Source organism: Erythrolamprus reginae, chromosome 3, assembly GCF_031021105.1.
Source record: "Erythrolamprus reginae isolate rEryReg1 chromosome 3, rEryReg1.hap1, whole genome shotgun sequence".
Taxonomy (NCBI): Eukaryota; Metazoa; Chordata; class Lepidosauria; order Squamata; family Dipsadidae; genus Erythrolamprus; species Erythrolamprus reginae.
In genome coordinates, this window is record NC_091952.1 from 134373149 (window position 1) to 134389550 (window position 16402).

Genomic DNA, 16402 nt, shown 5'->3' on the forward strand with positions numbered 1-16402 from the left:
CTAGGAGGGTCGTATCCATTCCGAACGACGCTCCTCTGCAAGAAGTAAGCCAGCTCCACGGCTTTGCTTTTCCTTCGGGAAATAACAGCTTCAGGGGACCATAAAGGACATGTAGCCGACGCATGGTCTTGCCCAGTAAATAGAGACCCCGGCCACTATATAAGACAAGAAAGGCAACGAAACTTCCGTCTCCTAGCCCCCACTTCCGAGAGGCGGTTCTTCCGTCACACGAACCGCGCTCCCGCGGCCATTTTCAGAGGCGCGCATTACTTTGGGCACGAGGCGCTTCCTCGGTTCCACGCCCGAATCAAAGATGGCAGCAGCCAATTAGAGGACTTGAAACACCGATCTCGCTCCGTTCAACAGCTACCCGCATTCCAAAAGCATGCGCACAACAATCCCCCATCGCCGAACTGGCTGTCGGGAAACGGGGTTTTTTTTTCCTTTCAAAAAGAAATCGCCCGCCTCGGTTTTAACTGTTGGTGGCTCAAAGATTAGGGAGCGATGTCTTCCCGGCGGTTGTCGGCGGCCCGCCATCGCCGAAGGGTAAGACAAGGCCTGCCGGTGTTACGGTTTTCTAGGCGCCGCCGATATAATTTTTTGAGGGGGGTAACTGCAGGAAGTCCTTACCCAAATTTCGCCTCCATGCGAGCGTCGTAGGAATGGTTACGCCACGACCCGGTGAAACGGGTGTGCGTTGTGTTTTTTATATTTATGCTGGTCTTTGGCCATAATAAATTTGCTGTCTATCTTGACAACTCATTTCACCGGTCCAACAAAGGTAGACGACAGACATCATTCTTTTATTTTCAGCATTTTTCAAATGGATGATTTAACAAATTAATGATTTTACTTTTTTAATATTTAATATTTGACTTTTTATAACTCTTCATTGTATTATTTATTGTTGTAAGCTGCCCTGAGACCCTTGGGATTGGGTGGCATAGAAGTCAAATAAATTAAACAAAATCATCCCTTTTGAATGATTCAACAAAATCAAAAAAAGCCGTCCTCTGGGAGTGCGGCGGCATGTAAGGCTAAATAAATAAATGCATACATACATACATACATACATACCCTTATTAGATGTTTCCAATGGATTTATTCTTCACATAGCAATAGCAGTTAGACTTATACTGTATACTGTTTCACAGTGCTGTACAGCCATCTAAGCAATTTACAGAGTTAGCATATTGCCCCTTATAATCTGTGTCCTCATTTTATGGATGGAAGGCTGAATCAACCATGAGCCTGTGAGATTCGAACTGCTGAAGTGAGCAGAGTGTTAGCCCTGCAGTACTGCATTCTGACCACTGCCTATGTTTTAAAAGGTGTGATGATGTTCCACTCTGTTGTAATGATATTTTAAAAAGGCACATCCTTCTTCTGTTGTTTACATGCTCCACATTATTTTGAAGAACTTCATTCTCATTCCCTTTTAACAGATAAAGAAGTCTTATGATCACAATGCACCAAATTTATGTATAGTGGTTATGAAGGTATACAAGCAACTGAGCAGATTTATATGCTGAAAGATTTATTATTAGAGTTGGAAGGGACCTTGCTACTTTGCTAATTTACTACTTTCTGATTCACGTTAATAATTATATCAGTACAACTTACCAAACTATGAGATGAGATTTTCTTATTCTGTGTAACATGTTTGTCTAATGATAATCTGTTTACAGGATACTAGCACTTCTAATTACAGGAGAATCAAGGCCGTTGGAAGAACAACTACGAACTATGGATCAAACCTTACAAACACTGCCTATCTTTCAAGAGGTGTGCTATCCCTCAAAGAAAGAAAAATATTTGATCATACTCCAACTAAGATCATGATTTCACAAAATCCAGATCTACAGGTAAGGAATAATGAACAATGGCAACACGTTTGAACAACTAAAAACTAAGCAATTTAAATTAGAATAGAATACAATTCTTTATTGGCCAAGTGTGATTGGACACACAAGGAATTTGTCTTTGGTGCATATGTTCTCAGTGTACATAAAAGATACATTCGTCAAGGTACACCACTTAATGATTGTCATAGATTACAAATAAGCAATCAGGAAACAATATCAATATAAATTGTAATGATACAAGCAACAAGTTACAGTCCTGCAGTCATAGGTGGGAGGAGATGGGTGATAGGAATGATGAGAATAGTAATAGTAATGCAGTCTTAGTGAATAGTTTGACAGTGGTGAGTGAATTATTTGTTTAACAGAGTGATGGCAGTCAGGAAAAAACTGTTCTGGTGTCTAGTTGTCTTGGTGTGCAGTGCTCTACAGCGTTGTTTGAGGGTAGCAGTTGAAACAATTTATGTCAAGGATGCGAGGGGTAAATTATTTTCACGGTCCTCTTTTTTATTCATGCAGTATGCAGGTACTCAATGGAAGGCAGTAATTGTTTTTTGTGCAGTTCTCATTATCCTCTGAAGTCTGTATCTGTCTTGTTGGGTTGCAGAACCTAACCAGACAATTAGAGGTGCAGGTAACAGACTCAATAATTCCTCTGTATCAGCAGCTCCTTGGGCAGTCAGAGCTTCCTGAGTTGGCACAGAAAGAACATTCTTTGTTGTGATTTTTTGATGACTTGATGTTAGATGTCCATTTTAAGTCTTGAGATATGACAGAATCTACATATTTGAAGGTCTCTAATGTTGATACTGTGTTATCTAGTATTGTGAGAGTTGGGTTTCTCCTAAAGTCTACCACCATTTCTATAGTTTTGAATGTGTTCAATTCCAGATTGTTCTGGTCGCACCTGGAGGCTAGTTATTCAACCTCCTGTCTGTATGTTGTTTCATTGTTGTCTCAAATGAGATCAATCACTGTTGTATCATCTGCAAACTTCAGTAGTTTAACAAATGGATTATTTGAGATGAAATCATTGGTATATAGAGAGAAGAAAAGTAGTGAGAGCACACAGCCTTGGGTGTGTGTGTCTGTGTGTGTCTGTGTCTGTGTGTTAATTGTACAGGTATCTGATGTGATTTTGCCTAGCTTCACTTGCTTCCTGTCTGTTTGGAAGGGCAGGCATCCACAAATTACTCATCAGGACAAATATTCTTTGGAGTTCAAGGGTTGGCTGCTTAATGTGATATGCTCAAAGTTAAACATGTATGGAAATAAAAACATGAATAAATAAAAATGTTTAGTAAATAATTTGACACAGCAGAGAATATGACAAAATGTATAATGTCTGGTTGGTTGGTTGGTTGGTTGGTTGGTTGGTTGGTTGGTTGGTTGATTTATATAAATATAAATTGAACGGGTCCAAAGACGGGCTACAAGAATGGTGGAATGTCTTAAGCATAAAACGTATCAGGAAAGACTTAATGAATTCAATCTGTATAGTCTGGAGGACAGAAGGAAAAGGGAGGACATGATCGAAACATTTAAATATGTCAAAGGGTTAAATAAGGTTCAGGAGGGAAGTGTTTTTAATAGGAAAGTGAACACAAGAACAAGGGGACACAATATGAAGTTAGTTGGGGGAAAGATCAAAAGCAACATGAGAAAATATTATTTCACTGAAAGAGTAGTAGACCCTTGGAACAAACTTCCAGCAGACATGGTTGGTAAATCCATAGTAACTGAATTTAAACATTCCTGGGATAAACATATATCCTAAGATAAAATACAGGAAATAGTATAAGGGCAAATAGTATAAGGAAATAGTATAAGGTCTTTTTCTGCCGTCAGTCTTCTATGTTTCTAAATATAAATGTGTGGGAAATAATTCGAGTGATATGAATATATGTGTAGATGATATACAGTGGGCCAAGAGCCTGAATTGCAGCAAATGTCATTGATGATGCAACAAATATAAATTAAACAATATATCAATAGTTGTGTAGAAAAATGAAGTGAACAAGATATTCACTTAAAGTTTTTGAATCCTTTTGAACTTTAAATATTTCTGCATAAATATTATCTAAAAGTGGTCATATCAACTGTTCTCCACTCAAGTTCTAAAATCTAGATAACCCAATTATACAAACAAATCACAAACATTATACTTGTTCATTTATTTATTGTGGAATATGATTTTCAAATATTGAAAAGCTGGGTTCACAAACTTTTAAGCACCTCTGCACATAAATGGTGAAAAATCAAAGCAAGTTAAAGAATTATATTAAAGGTGGGGAAGAGGACAGACATTTTAAGATGTAGTTTTGATTGACATTTTAACTCACTAATCACTAGTAGCATTTCTACTAATGGGTAGAGAGTTCAAATGTCAATTAAAAGTAGATAAACTGATTTTATAATTGACCATTTTGTGGTTTGGAAATGAGAATTGGATAAGTTGGAAAAAATTGGATAAGTTGGGAAAAAACCAAAAGCAGTAAGATTGAAGTACTTAAGAATTACAGTACATGTGTATTTAAATAAAAAGACACAGGATCAATAATAAAAAGATGCTAATTGTAAGCCAGTTTGGTGTAGTGGTTAATTTAATTTAATTTAATTCAATCCCAATGGGACTCAGGGCAACTTACAACAGTAAATAGTACAGTGGTACCTCATGATACTAACCCCTTGTGATACAAACCCGGGGTTCGGAAATGTTTTGCCTCTTCTTACGAACTTTTTTCGGCTTATGAACCCACCACAGATCGCAAAATGGCACTCCACTGGGCGCTGCCGCCCGGCTGTCAACTTTTAAAACAGCCGGGGGGCTTCTCGGTGTTTTCCCGAACCCGAACTTTTCGGGTTCAGGTTCGGGAGACCGCCGGGAAGTGCCGCCGCCCGGCTGTCACCTTCTGAAACAGCTGGGGGGCTTCTCGGCGTTCTCCCGAACACCGAACCCGGAAGTTTGGGTTCAGGGTCCCGGAGGCTGCCGAGAAGCGCCCGGCTGTTTCAGAAGGTGACAGCCGGGCGGCGGCGCTTCTCACCGGCCTCCGGAACCCGAAAAGTTCGGGTTCGGGAGAACGCCGAGAAGCCCCTGCTGTTTTAAAAGGTGACAGCCGGGCGGCGGCGCCCAGTGGAGCGCCATTTTGCAATTTTTTTTCTTTTTGCACAGATTATTCGCTTTTACATTGTTTCCTATGGGAAACAATGTTTCGTCTTACGAACGTTTTGCCTTATGAACCTACTTCCGGAACCAATTAGGTTCGTAAGATGAGGTATTGCTGTACAAAATGAAATACAGTATTAGTAAAAGAACAGTAAAAACCATAATAAATCCTAATGAACTATCCAATCAAACCCACATACATGCAGAATCAGTTACAGATCAGACATGATAAGATGTTATATCCATGGTCCCCAGGCTTGCCAGAAAAGCCAGGTCTTCACAGCTTTTCGGAAGGACAGAAGGCTAGGAGCAGTATGTACATCCCAGAGACCAATAAGAGCACACAGAGTTGGCCTCCTGCAGGTCCAGACTAAGCAATTAAAGTTGGTGGGGTTGCGGGAGAGGGCCTTTTCTGTTGCCGCCCTGGCTCTATGGAATCAACTCGAATTCTTTTTTATTGTATTGTGTTTATATTGTTTACTGTAAGCCGCCCTGAGTCCTTTGGGATTGGGCGGCATAGAAGTGTGTGTAAATAAACAAACACTGGTTTTAGATAATATAAGATAGAAAGGTACAAAAATAGCAAGGTATTATGTAAATTCTTTGCAATAATGTTTTTCCTGCTTTGTAAACTATGACAGGAAAATACAGATTTTAATCTCTCCCCCCCCCCCCCCATTTATAAACTTTCTTTTTGTTGCAGGAGGAAGCTGGTTATCCGATACAATTCATTGTCACTAAGCAGTGGACCTTAAAGAGTGTCACTCCTCTGCATAAATTCTCTTATGGACAATTGCGGCAATATTCTAAACAACTGAGTAATATTATTACTGCACAAAAGGAAAAGAGATTAGTACTGGATGGTGAAACTGATTCAATGTTTCAAGCGAAGTTTTCTTCATTTTCTGTTTTGAAAAACAAAGGAAAAAAACAAACAGCAGTTCTTATTGAGGTAAGTAGGCTTATCTAATAAGTAACTAATCCAATCTTTTACTAACATTTGATACTTTGGAAAGATATTACAGTGAGCAAGTTATAAGAGAACTTTGTTCTGGATAATTTTGTCTATCTATCTACTGCAGCTATATATATCTGTGCTAAAGTGTAATAATTAACTCATGTTTCTTCAAAGTTTATTGCATTCATTAAGGAAGATGAAAGAATATATTTTTGCATGCATGTATACACGCGCACACAGAGAGAGAGAGAGAGAAGGAGGGAGGGAGAGAGAGAGAAGAGAGGTTGAAAGGTTACAAAATGCAGGTTTCTGTTGGTAAGGTAGCATGAAACAAATCCAGCAGAATCAGACCAAAAACTGTTCCATACTTATGCAGCTCTGAACAATCCTAAGGGGAACAATTTGGCCCTGCTGTGGTATTTTGCAATATGCTGCTTTTGAATCTGTGGGTTGCTATACAATTTCTGGGTTCCTCCACAATTTGATTGTGCGGTTAAAGCAGCAGGCTAGAACCTGAGAGACTGTGAATTCTAATTCTGCCTTAGGCAGAAGCCAGCTGGATGACCTTGGGCTAGTGACTTTCTCTCAGTCCTAGGAAGGAGGCAAGGGCAAACTACTTCTGAAAAATTTTGCCGAGAGAACTGCAGGAATTCATTCAGACAATATCCCACAATTGGACACTACTGAAAGGAGGGGGGGGGGGAATCTTCCAATTATTTATTTTGAAAATCGTTCTTTGGGAGTGTAATACTGAGTAGCTTTGGAGGGTGTACTTTCACATAAATCCAATAGAATCCCTGCAAAATATTCATGTATTCAGAAATTCATCTGATCATTGTGAATCTGTAACATGAGTGGTTAGGTGGCCTAGAGGTGGAGCTCTTGCCTCTCAATCAGGAGGCTGTGAGTTCAATCCTAGGTAGAGGCAGATAGTTCTCTCTTTGGGCACAAATGACAATACATTGGCAACAGGAAGGGCATCCAGTCAGTAAACACTCCGTTAGCTCCATTCAGTTGGCCAGACTCTACCCCGCAAGGGATTATGGGTCATTAAAAGATGCTGATGATTGTGAATCTGTAGCATATGATATGGTACAACGTGGAAATCAGTTAGAATAACTTTATTAATGTATTTATCATAAGTTCAGAAATTATCTCAATTTTATAGAATTGTAATAAATGTATTCATGAATATACCTATTTATAATTTTCTTTAGATTATGCAGAGACCTCAAATGGGAGATGATGAGGAAGAGAAAGAAAACAAGGTGGTATGGATGGGTTGTTTGTGTTATGCTTGTACAAGTGATTTTGTTGAGACTCTCCCAGAGGATTTTACTTGTTTGCCTTTATTTCTTGTACATGGTGCACAGAGTTATTCAAATATTGTTGAAACTTGGTTTCAGCAAACTTTTGATTGTTATTTCAGCCCATTGCATATCACTCCTATCTATCTTGCATGGATGGCTGCAATATGGTCTGGATGCGATATGGACCGCTATACGCATGCAACAGAATTGACTTTCTCTGTGCCATGTCTACCTTATCCTTTGGATATTTCCTATGCTATCCATTTTGAAGATGCAAAAACTCTCTGGGATTCAATACACAGTATCCAAGGAGAAGTTAAACAGGAAGAAGTGGAATTATTCATGAACTCCCTTTACAAGCACTTTCATAGGCACTTCAAGATATATTTATCAGCTACCCAATTAGTGGGAGTTTCTACATCTGTAGCCTCTGTCCATTCATTGGGAAAAATAAAGGTAAGCAACTTGCTTTTTTGATCAATTATAATGTGAATTTGCTTTAAAAGGCAATATTTGGAAAGAATATTGTAATAGCATTAGGCACCTCTGATCATATACAAAGGTTTTCCTCCCAGTAATATCATCTGCAGATATGGATATTTATTTATTTATTAGAGTTGGAAGGGACCTTACAGGTCATCTAATCCAACCTCCTACTGAAGCAGGAGTTCCTACACCATTTGAGACAGATGACAGTCCAATCTTCCCTTGAAGATCGAAAGTGTTGGGGCTCTCAACCTCCACTGGCAAGCTGTTCCACTGGTTGATCGCTCTCAGTGTCTGAAAGTTTTTCCTCACTTCCAGGCTGCATCTCTCTTCTATCCATTATGTCTGAGTTTCCTAAAAATGGAGCTACTAAAAAGCACTATTCCTTTTTGCTCTATCTTCAGAATCAAGACAAGATTGCTGCTGCTGCTGTTTTGTTCTTGCAGAATGGACTGCTAGGAAACAATTGTGGCAACCTAATGGTTTATTTTAATCCCATTTGCAAACCAAAATATAATGGTCACAATAGTAGAGACTTCAAAAATAAAATGCCCACAGTATCTGAAAGAGAAAATTGAAGCTTTTTAAATGTCTTCAAATTTCTATGTTTTTTAAAACCTTTTTTTCCAGAATACGGAGCACTTTTTTTCTGCTACAGCTATCTACAGATAGTTCTCGACTTATCACAGTTTGTTTAGTGACCATTCAAAGTTATATTAGTCACTGAAAAAAGTGACCAATGATCATTTTTCACACAACCATTTTAGCATTCCCTTGGTCCTGTGATCAAAATTCAAATGCTTGGCAACATTGCAGTGTCCCGGGGTCATGTGATTTCCTTTTATGATTTTCTGACAAGCAAAGGGGAAGCCAGAGCCATTTAACTTCAGTAACTTAACAAGCAGCAATATTTTTTTTAATTAGTTTTTCCTGTGGTCCAACTAGTATTTTATCTAGTAAGTTATTTTTTTCGATACCCAGCGTGTTTTTATCTTTAGTAAATTTTGATTAGATTTGTAAATATTCCCACCATTCTGTTTTTTGGCCTATAATTTCCAGTTCTACTCTAGATTTAATTTCTCCATTAGTATTTATTATATCCTTATATCTTATTATGTTGCTCTTTTTATGCAGATTAGGATGTACGTAGGCTTCTAGAGGTACATACCATGTTGGAATCCATTTGTAAAATTGTTTCCTACTTTTCAGCCAGATATTTAGAAGAGGTCTTCTAATAAAGTGATTGGTAAAATATTTATGTGTTTTTGATCTATTTTCCCATAAGTAAAAATGCCAACCTGAGTGGAGATCATGCCCGTCTAGGTTTCGCAGTCTAGTATTAGTCAGGAGTATCCATTCCTGTATCCACACTGGGGATGCGGCATTATAGTAATCTTTCCATATCGGCAAGGCGAGACCACCCTCCTCCTTTCTGTCCTACATGTATTTAAGTCAAATTCTCGGGCGTTTATTTTGCCAGATAAATTTGTTAGTTAATTTATTCAGTTTTATGAAGTAGTCTTGATTTAGGTGAATCGGGATTGTTTGGAATAGGAATATAATTTTAGGTAATACACTCAATTTAATCGTAGCAATTCTTCCCATAAGTGAAAGCTGCAATTTCCTCCATTTCTCAGTATCTTTTAAAATTTTGACGATTAATTTATCATAGTTACCAGTAACTTAACAATTGCAATGATTCACTTAACAACTTTTGCAAGGAAAGTCGTAAAATGGGGCAAAACTCACAATAAATGTTTCACTAAGCAACATAAATTTTGGGCTCACTTGAGGTTATAAGTTGAAAGGACTACCTGTAAAAGTGAAACATATTAAAGCACACCAAGTAAACATGGTATTGCCACATTTTTTGGAGTATAAAACGCACCGGAATCTGTTCAGCTTCAGCACATTATTTTATCTCCTGGTTAGGGCTAAAAAAGCCCTTTTCAGAGGGAGTAAGAATTAAAACAAGCCTACAAAGATTTAGGGCTGGGAAAAAAATCTTTGGAGAGAGTAGGAAGATCTTTAGCACCTAGTTAGGGCTGGGGAAAAAAAGCTTCAAAACTACATTAGAAGTATAAGATGCACCCAAATTTTCAGCCTCTTTTAGGGAGGAAAAAGGTGTGTCTCAGACTACGGAAAATACAGGAAGTACAGTACATATTTTGTTTTAAGCTTTTAAAGGGCTGGTAGACGAGACAAACTACAGACCCCTTTAGTCAAGGAATTTTGACTGATGGGGCCAGGAAGCCTTTTCTGCCTGCTAGAATATCTTGCTCTGCAAAATCAGATCTGTTTCCCCCCTTTTGGCCTTTTGAAAGGCCTCCACTGTGCCAATTCATCCAGGCACCCAATGGCACATTAGAGGTGACTGAATAGAATAGGGAACACCCCATCTCTTCATGTGCACTTTTCTCCCTCCCTCTCCATCCTGCTTAGTTCTACTTTAATTGAATTTTTAAATTTAAGAACTTTATTGTTTTAATGTTTTAAAACTACATTTTATTCAATATCTGTAAGCCACCTGGAAATGCCTTTGGTTAATGGGCAGCATACTTGTTTAATAAATAAAGTTAGCTTTCTTTAATGTTTTGAGATATTGAAGTCTATATTAAAAGCTAGGCTAAAATGAAAACTTTTGTTGATTTTTTTTGTTTGCTTGTTGTTTCCATGGATCTAATGGTATTTCTCTCTTCCTTTTTTTAAAATCAGATTCACCATACCCAATATATGATGGGAGTTCTGTCACTGCTCACAGAACTGGCACTTTCAAAGATAATGTGACAAATTATATCTCAAAGTTAACTACAGAAAATTATTTAGAATAGAAGATTATGGAATTGTTTTTATCCACTCTTCTCTTGTACTTAAATAGAAGGTAGGTTAAATGTAGTGTTAAGAGTTATATAGTTCCATCTTTTCATATTTCTAATATAGATTATTAAAAAATATATATTACTCAAATTTACAGTATAATGTTTACAATTGTCTACATCAGGGATCCCCAAACTATGGCCCGGTGAGTTATTCAGAAAAAAACCCCATGGAGATGGTATCCAATTTACCTATTATATCTTCCCTAAATTTAAACAACTATGGAATATACTAATTCATATAGTAAAGCAAGGAAAAATAGTGAAAGTGTAATTGGGACATACAGTATTTCATCTAATTGAGGCCTATAATTATGAATCATAAAGACCAGGGTTGGCTTATTCTTAATGATTCTAGGAATTTGGACTTTGTACAAAATAATTTCACTCCCATTCTCTTCCTTTTGTTTAATGGTCAGCGTTCTGTGTTGTTTAGTCCTCAGTGAGGTTTTGGGAAGTTTATAATATTTAAGAGCTTTAAAATAAATTTAAATTTCCTTGTGTAATATTTTATGGCATTACATAATTCACCTCAGCATGACAGGTGCCCCTATATCAGGGATTAAATTGGGGTTATGATTGGGGTTATACAAAACCTGCATTCGTAATAGGTTACTTACTTCAGTGCAGGAGCGGGTGGGAGGGTGCAAGATAAATTATCTATGGTGAGCACCATCTTTATGTTACTATGTAGGCAAGAGGTGGGAATTGCTTCAAAGTGGAGCAAACCAATTGCGAAATTTGAAAAAAAATCCTGATAGTGACAACTGCTTGGCAAGGCAATACTGTAGATCAGTGTTTCCCAACTTTGGCCACTTGAAGATATCTGGACTTCAACTCCCAGAATTCTGGGAGTTGAAGTCCAGATATCTTCAAGTGGCCAAGGTTGGGAAACACTGCTGTAGATTGCCTCAAATGGGATCTCCTTAGAGTGGAAAATTTATTTATTATTTGGATTTGTATGCCGCCCCTCTCCGAAAACTCGGGGCGGCATACAAATCCAAATAATAAATAAATTTTATATTATATATTATTTATTATTTAAAATGCTAAGCAGAATCTGGGCAGTCATTAGCCATGGAGTTGAACTACTGTATTTTTTGGAGTATAAGACACACCTTTTCCCCTAAAAGAGAGTGAAAATTTGGGTGCGTCTTATATACTAAATGTAGCCCCGCCCAGCCTCTCAAATGGAAGTTTCAGAGACTGAAAATAGCCTGTGAAACCTCCATTTCAGAGGCTTTCTTTTCAGTCTTTAAAACTTCTGTTTGAGGGGCTGGGTGGGCTACAATGGGAGTTTCAGAGGCTGGAAAAGCAAGGCCCAGAGCTCACAACCATGCAGCCTGTTGCTAAAGTTCACCTCAGGGAACAGCTGATTGAGGGTATTCAGGGAGGCCATCCACCCTCCCATCAGCTTTTTTCTTATTTTCCTCCCAAAAACCTAAGGTGTATCTTATACTCTGATGCATCTTATAGTCTGGAAAATACAGTAAGTCTCTTAAATTTTTTCTTTAGGAGGAAAAACATAGGAAGGATGTAAGAGGATAATTTTCTATACTTTGTTAAGTGAATCATTAGGTATTTAATGGAATTTTACAAAGTGGAACGAAGGCATGACAAAGTAGCAACAATAATACATTGGAAGAGCTGCAACAAATAGCAATTACCAAGAACTGGGCAGACCACAAAATAGAAAAAATAATAGAAAAAGAAGCTAAAATGCTCTGAGCCATTAAGTATTCAAACAGACAGGTACCTGCCATATAACACCCCAGAATAACAATTATGAACAAGAAAGACAAAAAAGTCTGGATAATGAACATAGTTGTACCTGAAGACAGCAGGATAGAAGAGAAAGAAATTGAGAAAATCATAAAATATAAAGACCTGAAAATAGATTGACTGTGACAAAATAAATATAGTACCAATACTGTTAAGAGCCTTGGATGCAATTCCAGAAGAACTGGAGTATCACTTAAACATCATTGTCACTGACAAAATCACTGGTCAAATTGCAAAAGGGGCAGCTTACTACAGCAACCGCAGATCCTTGGGAAGGATGAGTGGATAAAATGCCAAATACAATCTAAAACATCTGGCTGACTGTATGCAACTAACAATTAGTTCCTTATACAGTGATACCTTGTCTTACGAACTTAATTGGTTGCAGGACGAGGTTCGTAAGGTGAAAAGTTCGTAAGACGAAACAATGTTTCCTATATGAATCAATGGAAAAGAGGGGCGGCATACAAGTCCAAATAATAATACCATGCCGCCTTGATTGCATCAGCGGAATCCCGCCCGGCCGCTCTGTTTAGGGTGACCCGCTCCCTTCTTAACCAGGGGGGAGTTGGGGAGCCCTTGCAGAGTAGTGCCGAGGATTTTAACACGTTTTTCGCTGATAAAGTCGCTCGGATCCGGGCCGACCTCGACTCCAATTGTAAAACAGAGTCGACTGACAACGAGTCAGTCAAGGTGACTGGGGCATGTACTTGTCCACCTGTCTGGGAAGAGTTTGATCTGGTGACACCTGATGAAGTGGACAAGGCCATTGGAGCTGTGAGTTCCGCCACCTGTTTACTGGATCCGTGTCCCTCCTGGTTGGTTTCGGCCAGCAGGGAGGTGACGCGGAGCTGGGCCCAGGAGATTACCAACGCTTCCTTGGGGAGGGGAGTTTTTCCATCACTCTATAAAGAAGCGCTCGTGCGCCCCCTCCTCAAGAAGCCCTCCCTGGGCCCAGCTGTGCTTAACAACTATCGTCCAGTCTCCAACCTTCCCTTTATGGGGAAGGTTGTCGAGAAGGTGGTGGCACTCCAGCTCCAGCGGTCCTTGGAAGAAGCCGATTATCTAGGTCCCCAGCAGTCGGGTTTCAGGCCCGGTTACGGCACGGAAACCGCTTTGGTCGCGTTGATGGATGATCTCTGGCGGGCCCGGGACAGGGGTTTATCCTCTGTCCTGGTGCTCCTTGACCTCTCAGCGGCTTTCGATACCATCGACCATGGTATCCTTCTGCACCGGCTGGAGGGGTTGGGGGTGGGAGGCACTGTCCTTCAGTGGTTCTCCTCCTACCTCTCTGGCCGGTCGCAGTCGGTGTTAGTGGGGGGTCAGAGGTCGACTCCTAGGTTTCTCCCTTGTGGGGTGCCTCAGGGGTCGGTCCTCCCACCCCTGCTATTCAACATCTACATGAAACCGCTGGGCGAGATCATCCAAGGACATGGGGTGAGGTATCATCAATATGCGGATGATACCCAGCTTTACATCTCCACCCCATGCCCAGTCAACGAAGCGGTGGAAGTGATGTGCCGGTGCCTGGAGGCTGTTGGGGCCTGGATGGGTGTCAACAGACTCATGCTCAACCCGGATAAGACGGAGTGGCTGTGGGTTTTGCCTCCCAAGGACAATCCCATCTGTCCGTCCATCACCCTGGGGGGGGAATTATTGACCCCCTCAGAGAGGGTCCGCAACTTGGGCGTCCTCCTCGATCCACAGCTCACATTAGAAAAACATCTCTCAGCTGTGGCAAGGGGGGCGTTTGCCCAGGTTCGCCTGGTGCACCAGTTGCGGCCCTATCTGGACCGGGACTCATTGCTCACAGTCACTCATGCCCTCATCACCTCGAGGTTCGACTACTGTAATGCTCTCTACATGGGGCTACCTTTGAAAAGTGTTCGGAAACTTCAGATCGTGCAGAATGCAGCTGCGAGAGCAGTCATGGGCTTACCTAGGTATGCCCATGTTTCACCATCACTCCGCAGTCTGCATTGGCTGCCGATCAGTTTCCGGTCAGAATTCAAAGTGTTGGTTATGACCTTTAAAGCCCTTCATGGCAATGGACCAGAATATCTCCGAGACCGCCTCCTGCCGCACGAATCCCAGCGACCGATTAGGTCCCACAGAGTGGGCCTTCTCCGGGTCCCGTCAACTAAACAATGTCGGTTGGCGGGCCCCAGGGAAAGAGCCTTCTCTGTGGCGGCACCGGCCCTCTGGAACCAACTCCCCCCGGAGATTAGAACTGCCCCTGCTCTTCCTGCCTTCCGTAAACTCCTTAAAACCCACCTTTGCCGTCAGGCATGGGGGAACTGAAACATCTTCCCCTGGGCATGTTTAATTTATATATGGTATGCTTGTGTCTATGTCTGCTAGTATATGGGGTCTTTTTTAAATCTTTAAATATTTTAAATTTGTCTAATTATTTATGATTTGTTTCCACGTGTTGTGAGCCGCCCCGAGTCTTCGGAGAGGGGCGGCATACAAATCTAAGTAATAAATAAATAAATAATAAATTAATAAATTAATTAATGTGTGCAAGCCCAAAATTCACCCCTTTTGCCAGCCGAAGCGCCTGTTTTCATGCTTCCCCTGAGGCTCCCCTCCATGGGAAACCCCACCTCTGGATTTTGTGATGCTGCAGGGGAATCCCACCAGTGCAAAAACAGCATCGCAAATGCTGCGATTTTGCTGAGGCTTCCCTTGCTGGGAAACCCCACCTCTGGACTTCCGTTGCCAGCCGAAGTGCCTGTTCTCGCGCTATTGAGATTCTCCTGCTAGGATTCCCCTGCAGCATCGCAAAATCCAGAGGTGGGGTTTTCCATGGAAGGGAGCCTCAGGGGAATCCCACCTGTGCGAAAACGGGTGCTTCGGCTGGCAACAGAAGTCCGGAGGCGGGGCATCCCAGTGGCGCCGGTGGGTTCATAAGGTGAAAATAGTTCGGAAGAAGAGGCAAAAATATCTTAAACCCCGGGTTCGTATCTCGAAAAGTTCATATGACAAGGGGTTCATAAGATGAGCTATCACTGTACTTATATACAGTACAGTATATACTTGCCTAATTTCTTACTACAATAATCATATGTCCAACAAGACTATTTGGATTACTATGCCCAACAAGGCTAGTCAAGTTGCTATAATATTATTGCTCAACTAGACTGAACCCAAGTGAGCTGCAGTTGGTGTTATCCTTGGATAAACATATGTTACCCATTTCTGGGTAACATATGTTTATCCAAGGACCACAGATTTGTGGTTTGGGAATCTTTTGAGATTCATGTCTCCTGCTTGAACAGGTGAACTTTGTGGCTAGTGGGCTTTTGCCCAACTTTGCACCAACTGCAGTTATAGTGACACGCCTGCATGCTGTCATTATGACTTGTATATAAGAATGCAGTATGCTTTACAGGGGAGTCCCTTTGTGACAGTCTTAACTGACTTTTTACATTAGGAGCATATTAGCAATTTGTTACCAATTCAGGTATAATTACAATTTAAAGTACTGTAGAGTCTTTTGTGGCTTGACATTTGGGCACCTAGAACATTGCTTTCCTCCAACCAGATTTGGCCCAACCTGTTAGGTCATGTAGAAAAGTGCACCTGTCTTGTTCCACTTTCATAGCGATGGTAAAAAGTATTGCTTCTTTGTTGTGGCACTAATGTTATGGTATGACTTCTCTACTAAGATCAAACTGAAAATCATTTGTTGCAGCTTTTTCAAATAGCTTTTCCTTTATACTATTTGCATCATTTGTTTTCAATTTTTGTTCCTGATTTCTATTGTATGTTTAATTCTGTTCTTTTTACTGTTACATTGTAATTACATAAAAACTGAATAAAAGAATATTGGAGATTACAAGTTTTAATAATTAATCTTGCTATTGCTATTTCCCAAAACAGTAAAGAATAGTCTTTTGACTATTGCAGCATGCTCTATATGGGGCTGCCCTTGAAAAGGATCCAGAAAGTTCAAATGG

General features: G+C 40.2%; 2 protein-coding genes across 5 annotated transcripts in view; one reads left to right on the top strand and one right to left on the bottom strand.

The window, feature by feature from the left end:
- Nucleotides 1–468, bottom strand: part of DARS2 (aspartyl-tRNA synthetase 2, mitochondrial) — a 44072-nt gene extending 43604 nt beyond the window's left edge. The window contains exon 1 of one of the 3 annotated variants that reach the window (XM_070746765.1): nucleotides 1–468. In XM_070746765.1, coding sequence (XP_070602866.1) covers nucleotides 1–124 — 124 coding nt within the window. In that variant the 5' untranslated portion in view covers nucleotides 125–468. The other 2 variants (XM_070746764.1, XM_070746766.1) reach the window with 2 other exon arrangements.
- Nucleotides 349–16402, top strand: part of CENPL (centromere protein L) — a 20001-nt gene continuing 3947 nt past the window's right edge. The window contains exons 1-5 of one of the 2 annotated variants that reach the window (XM_070746787.1): nucleotides 349–546; nucleotides 1712–1865; nucleotides 5732–5980; nucleotides 7204–7752; nucleotides 10498–10663. In XM_070746787.1, coding sequence (XP_070602888.1) covers nucleotides 386–546; nucleotides 1712–1865; nucleotides 5732–5980; nucleotides 7204–7752; nucleotides 10498–10569 — 1185 coding nt within the window. In that variant the 5' untranslated portion in view covers nucleotides 349–385 and the 3' untranslated portion in view covers nucleotides 10570–10663. Of the gene's footprint in view, nucleotides 547–1688; nucleotides 1866–5731; nucleotides 5981–7203; nucleotides 7753–10497; nucleotides 10664–16402 lie in introns of both variants that reach the window. The other variant, XM_070746788.1, reaches the window with a different exon arrangement.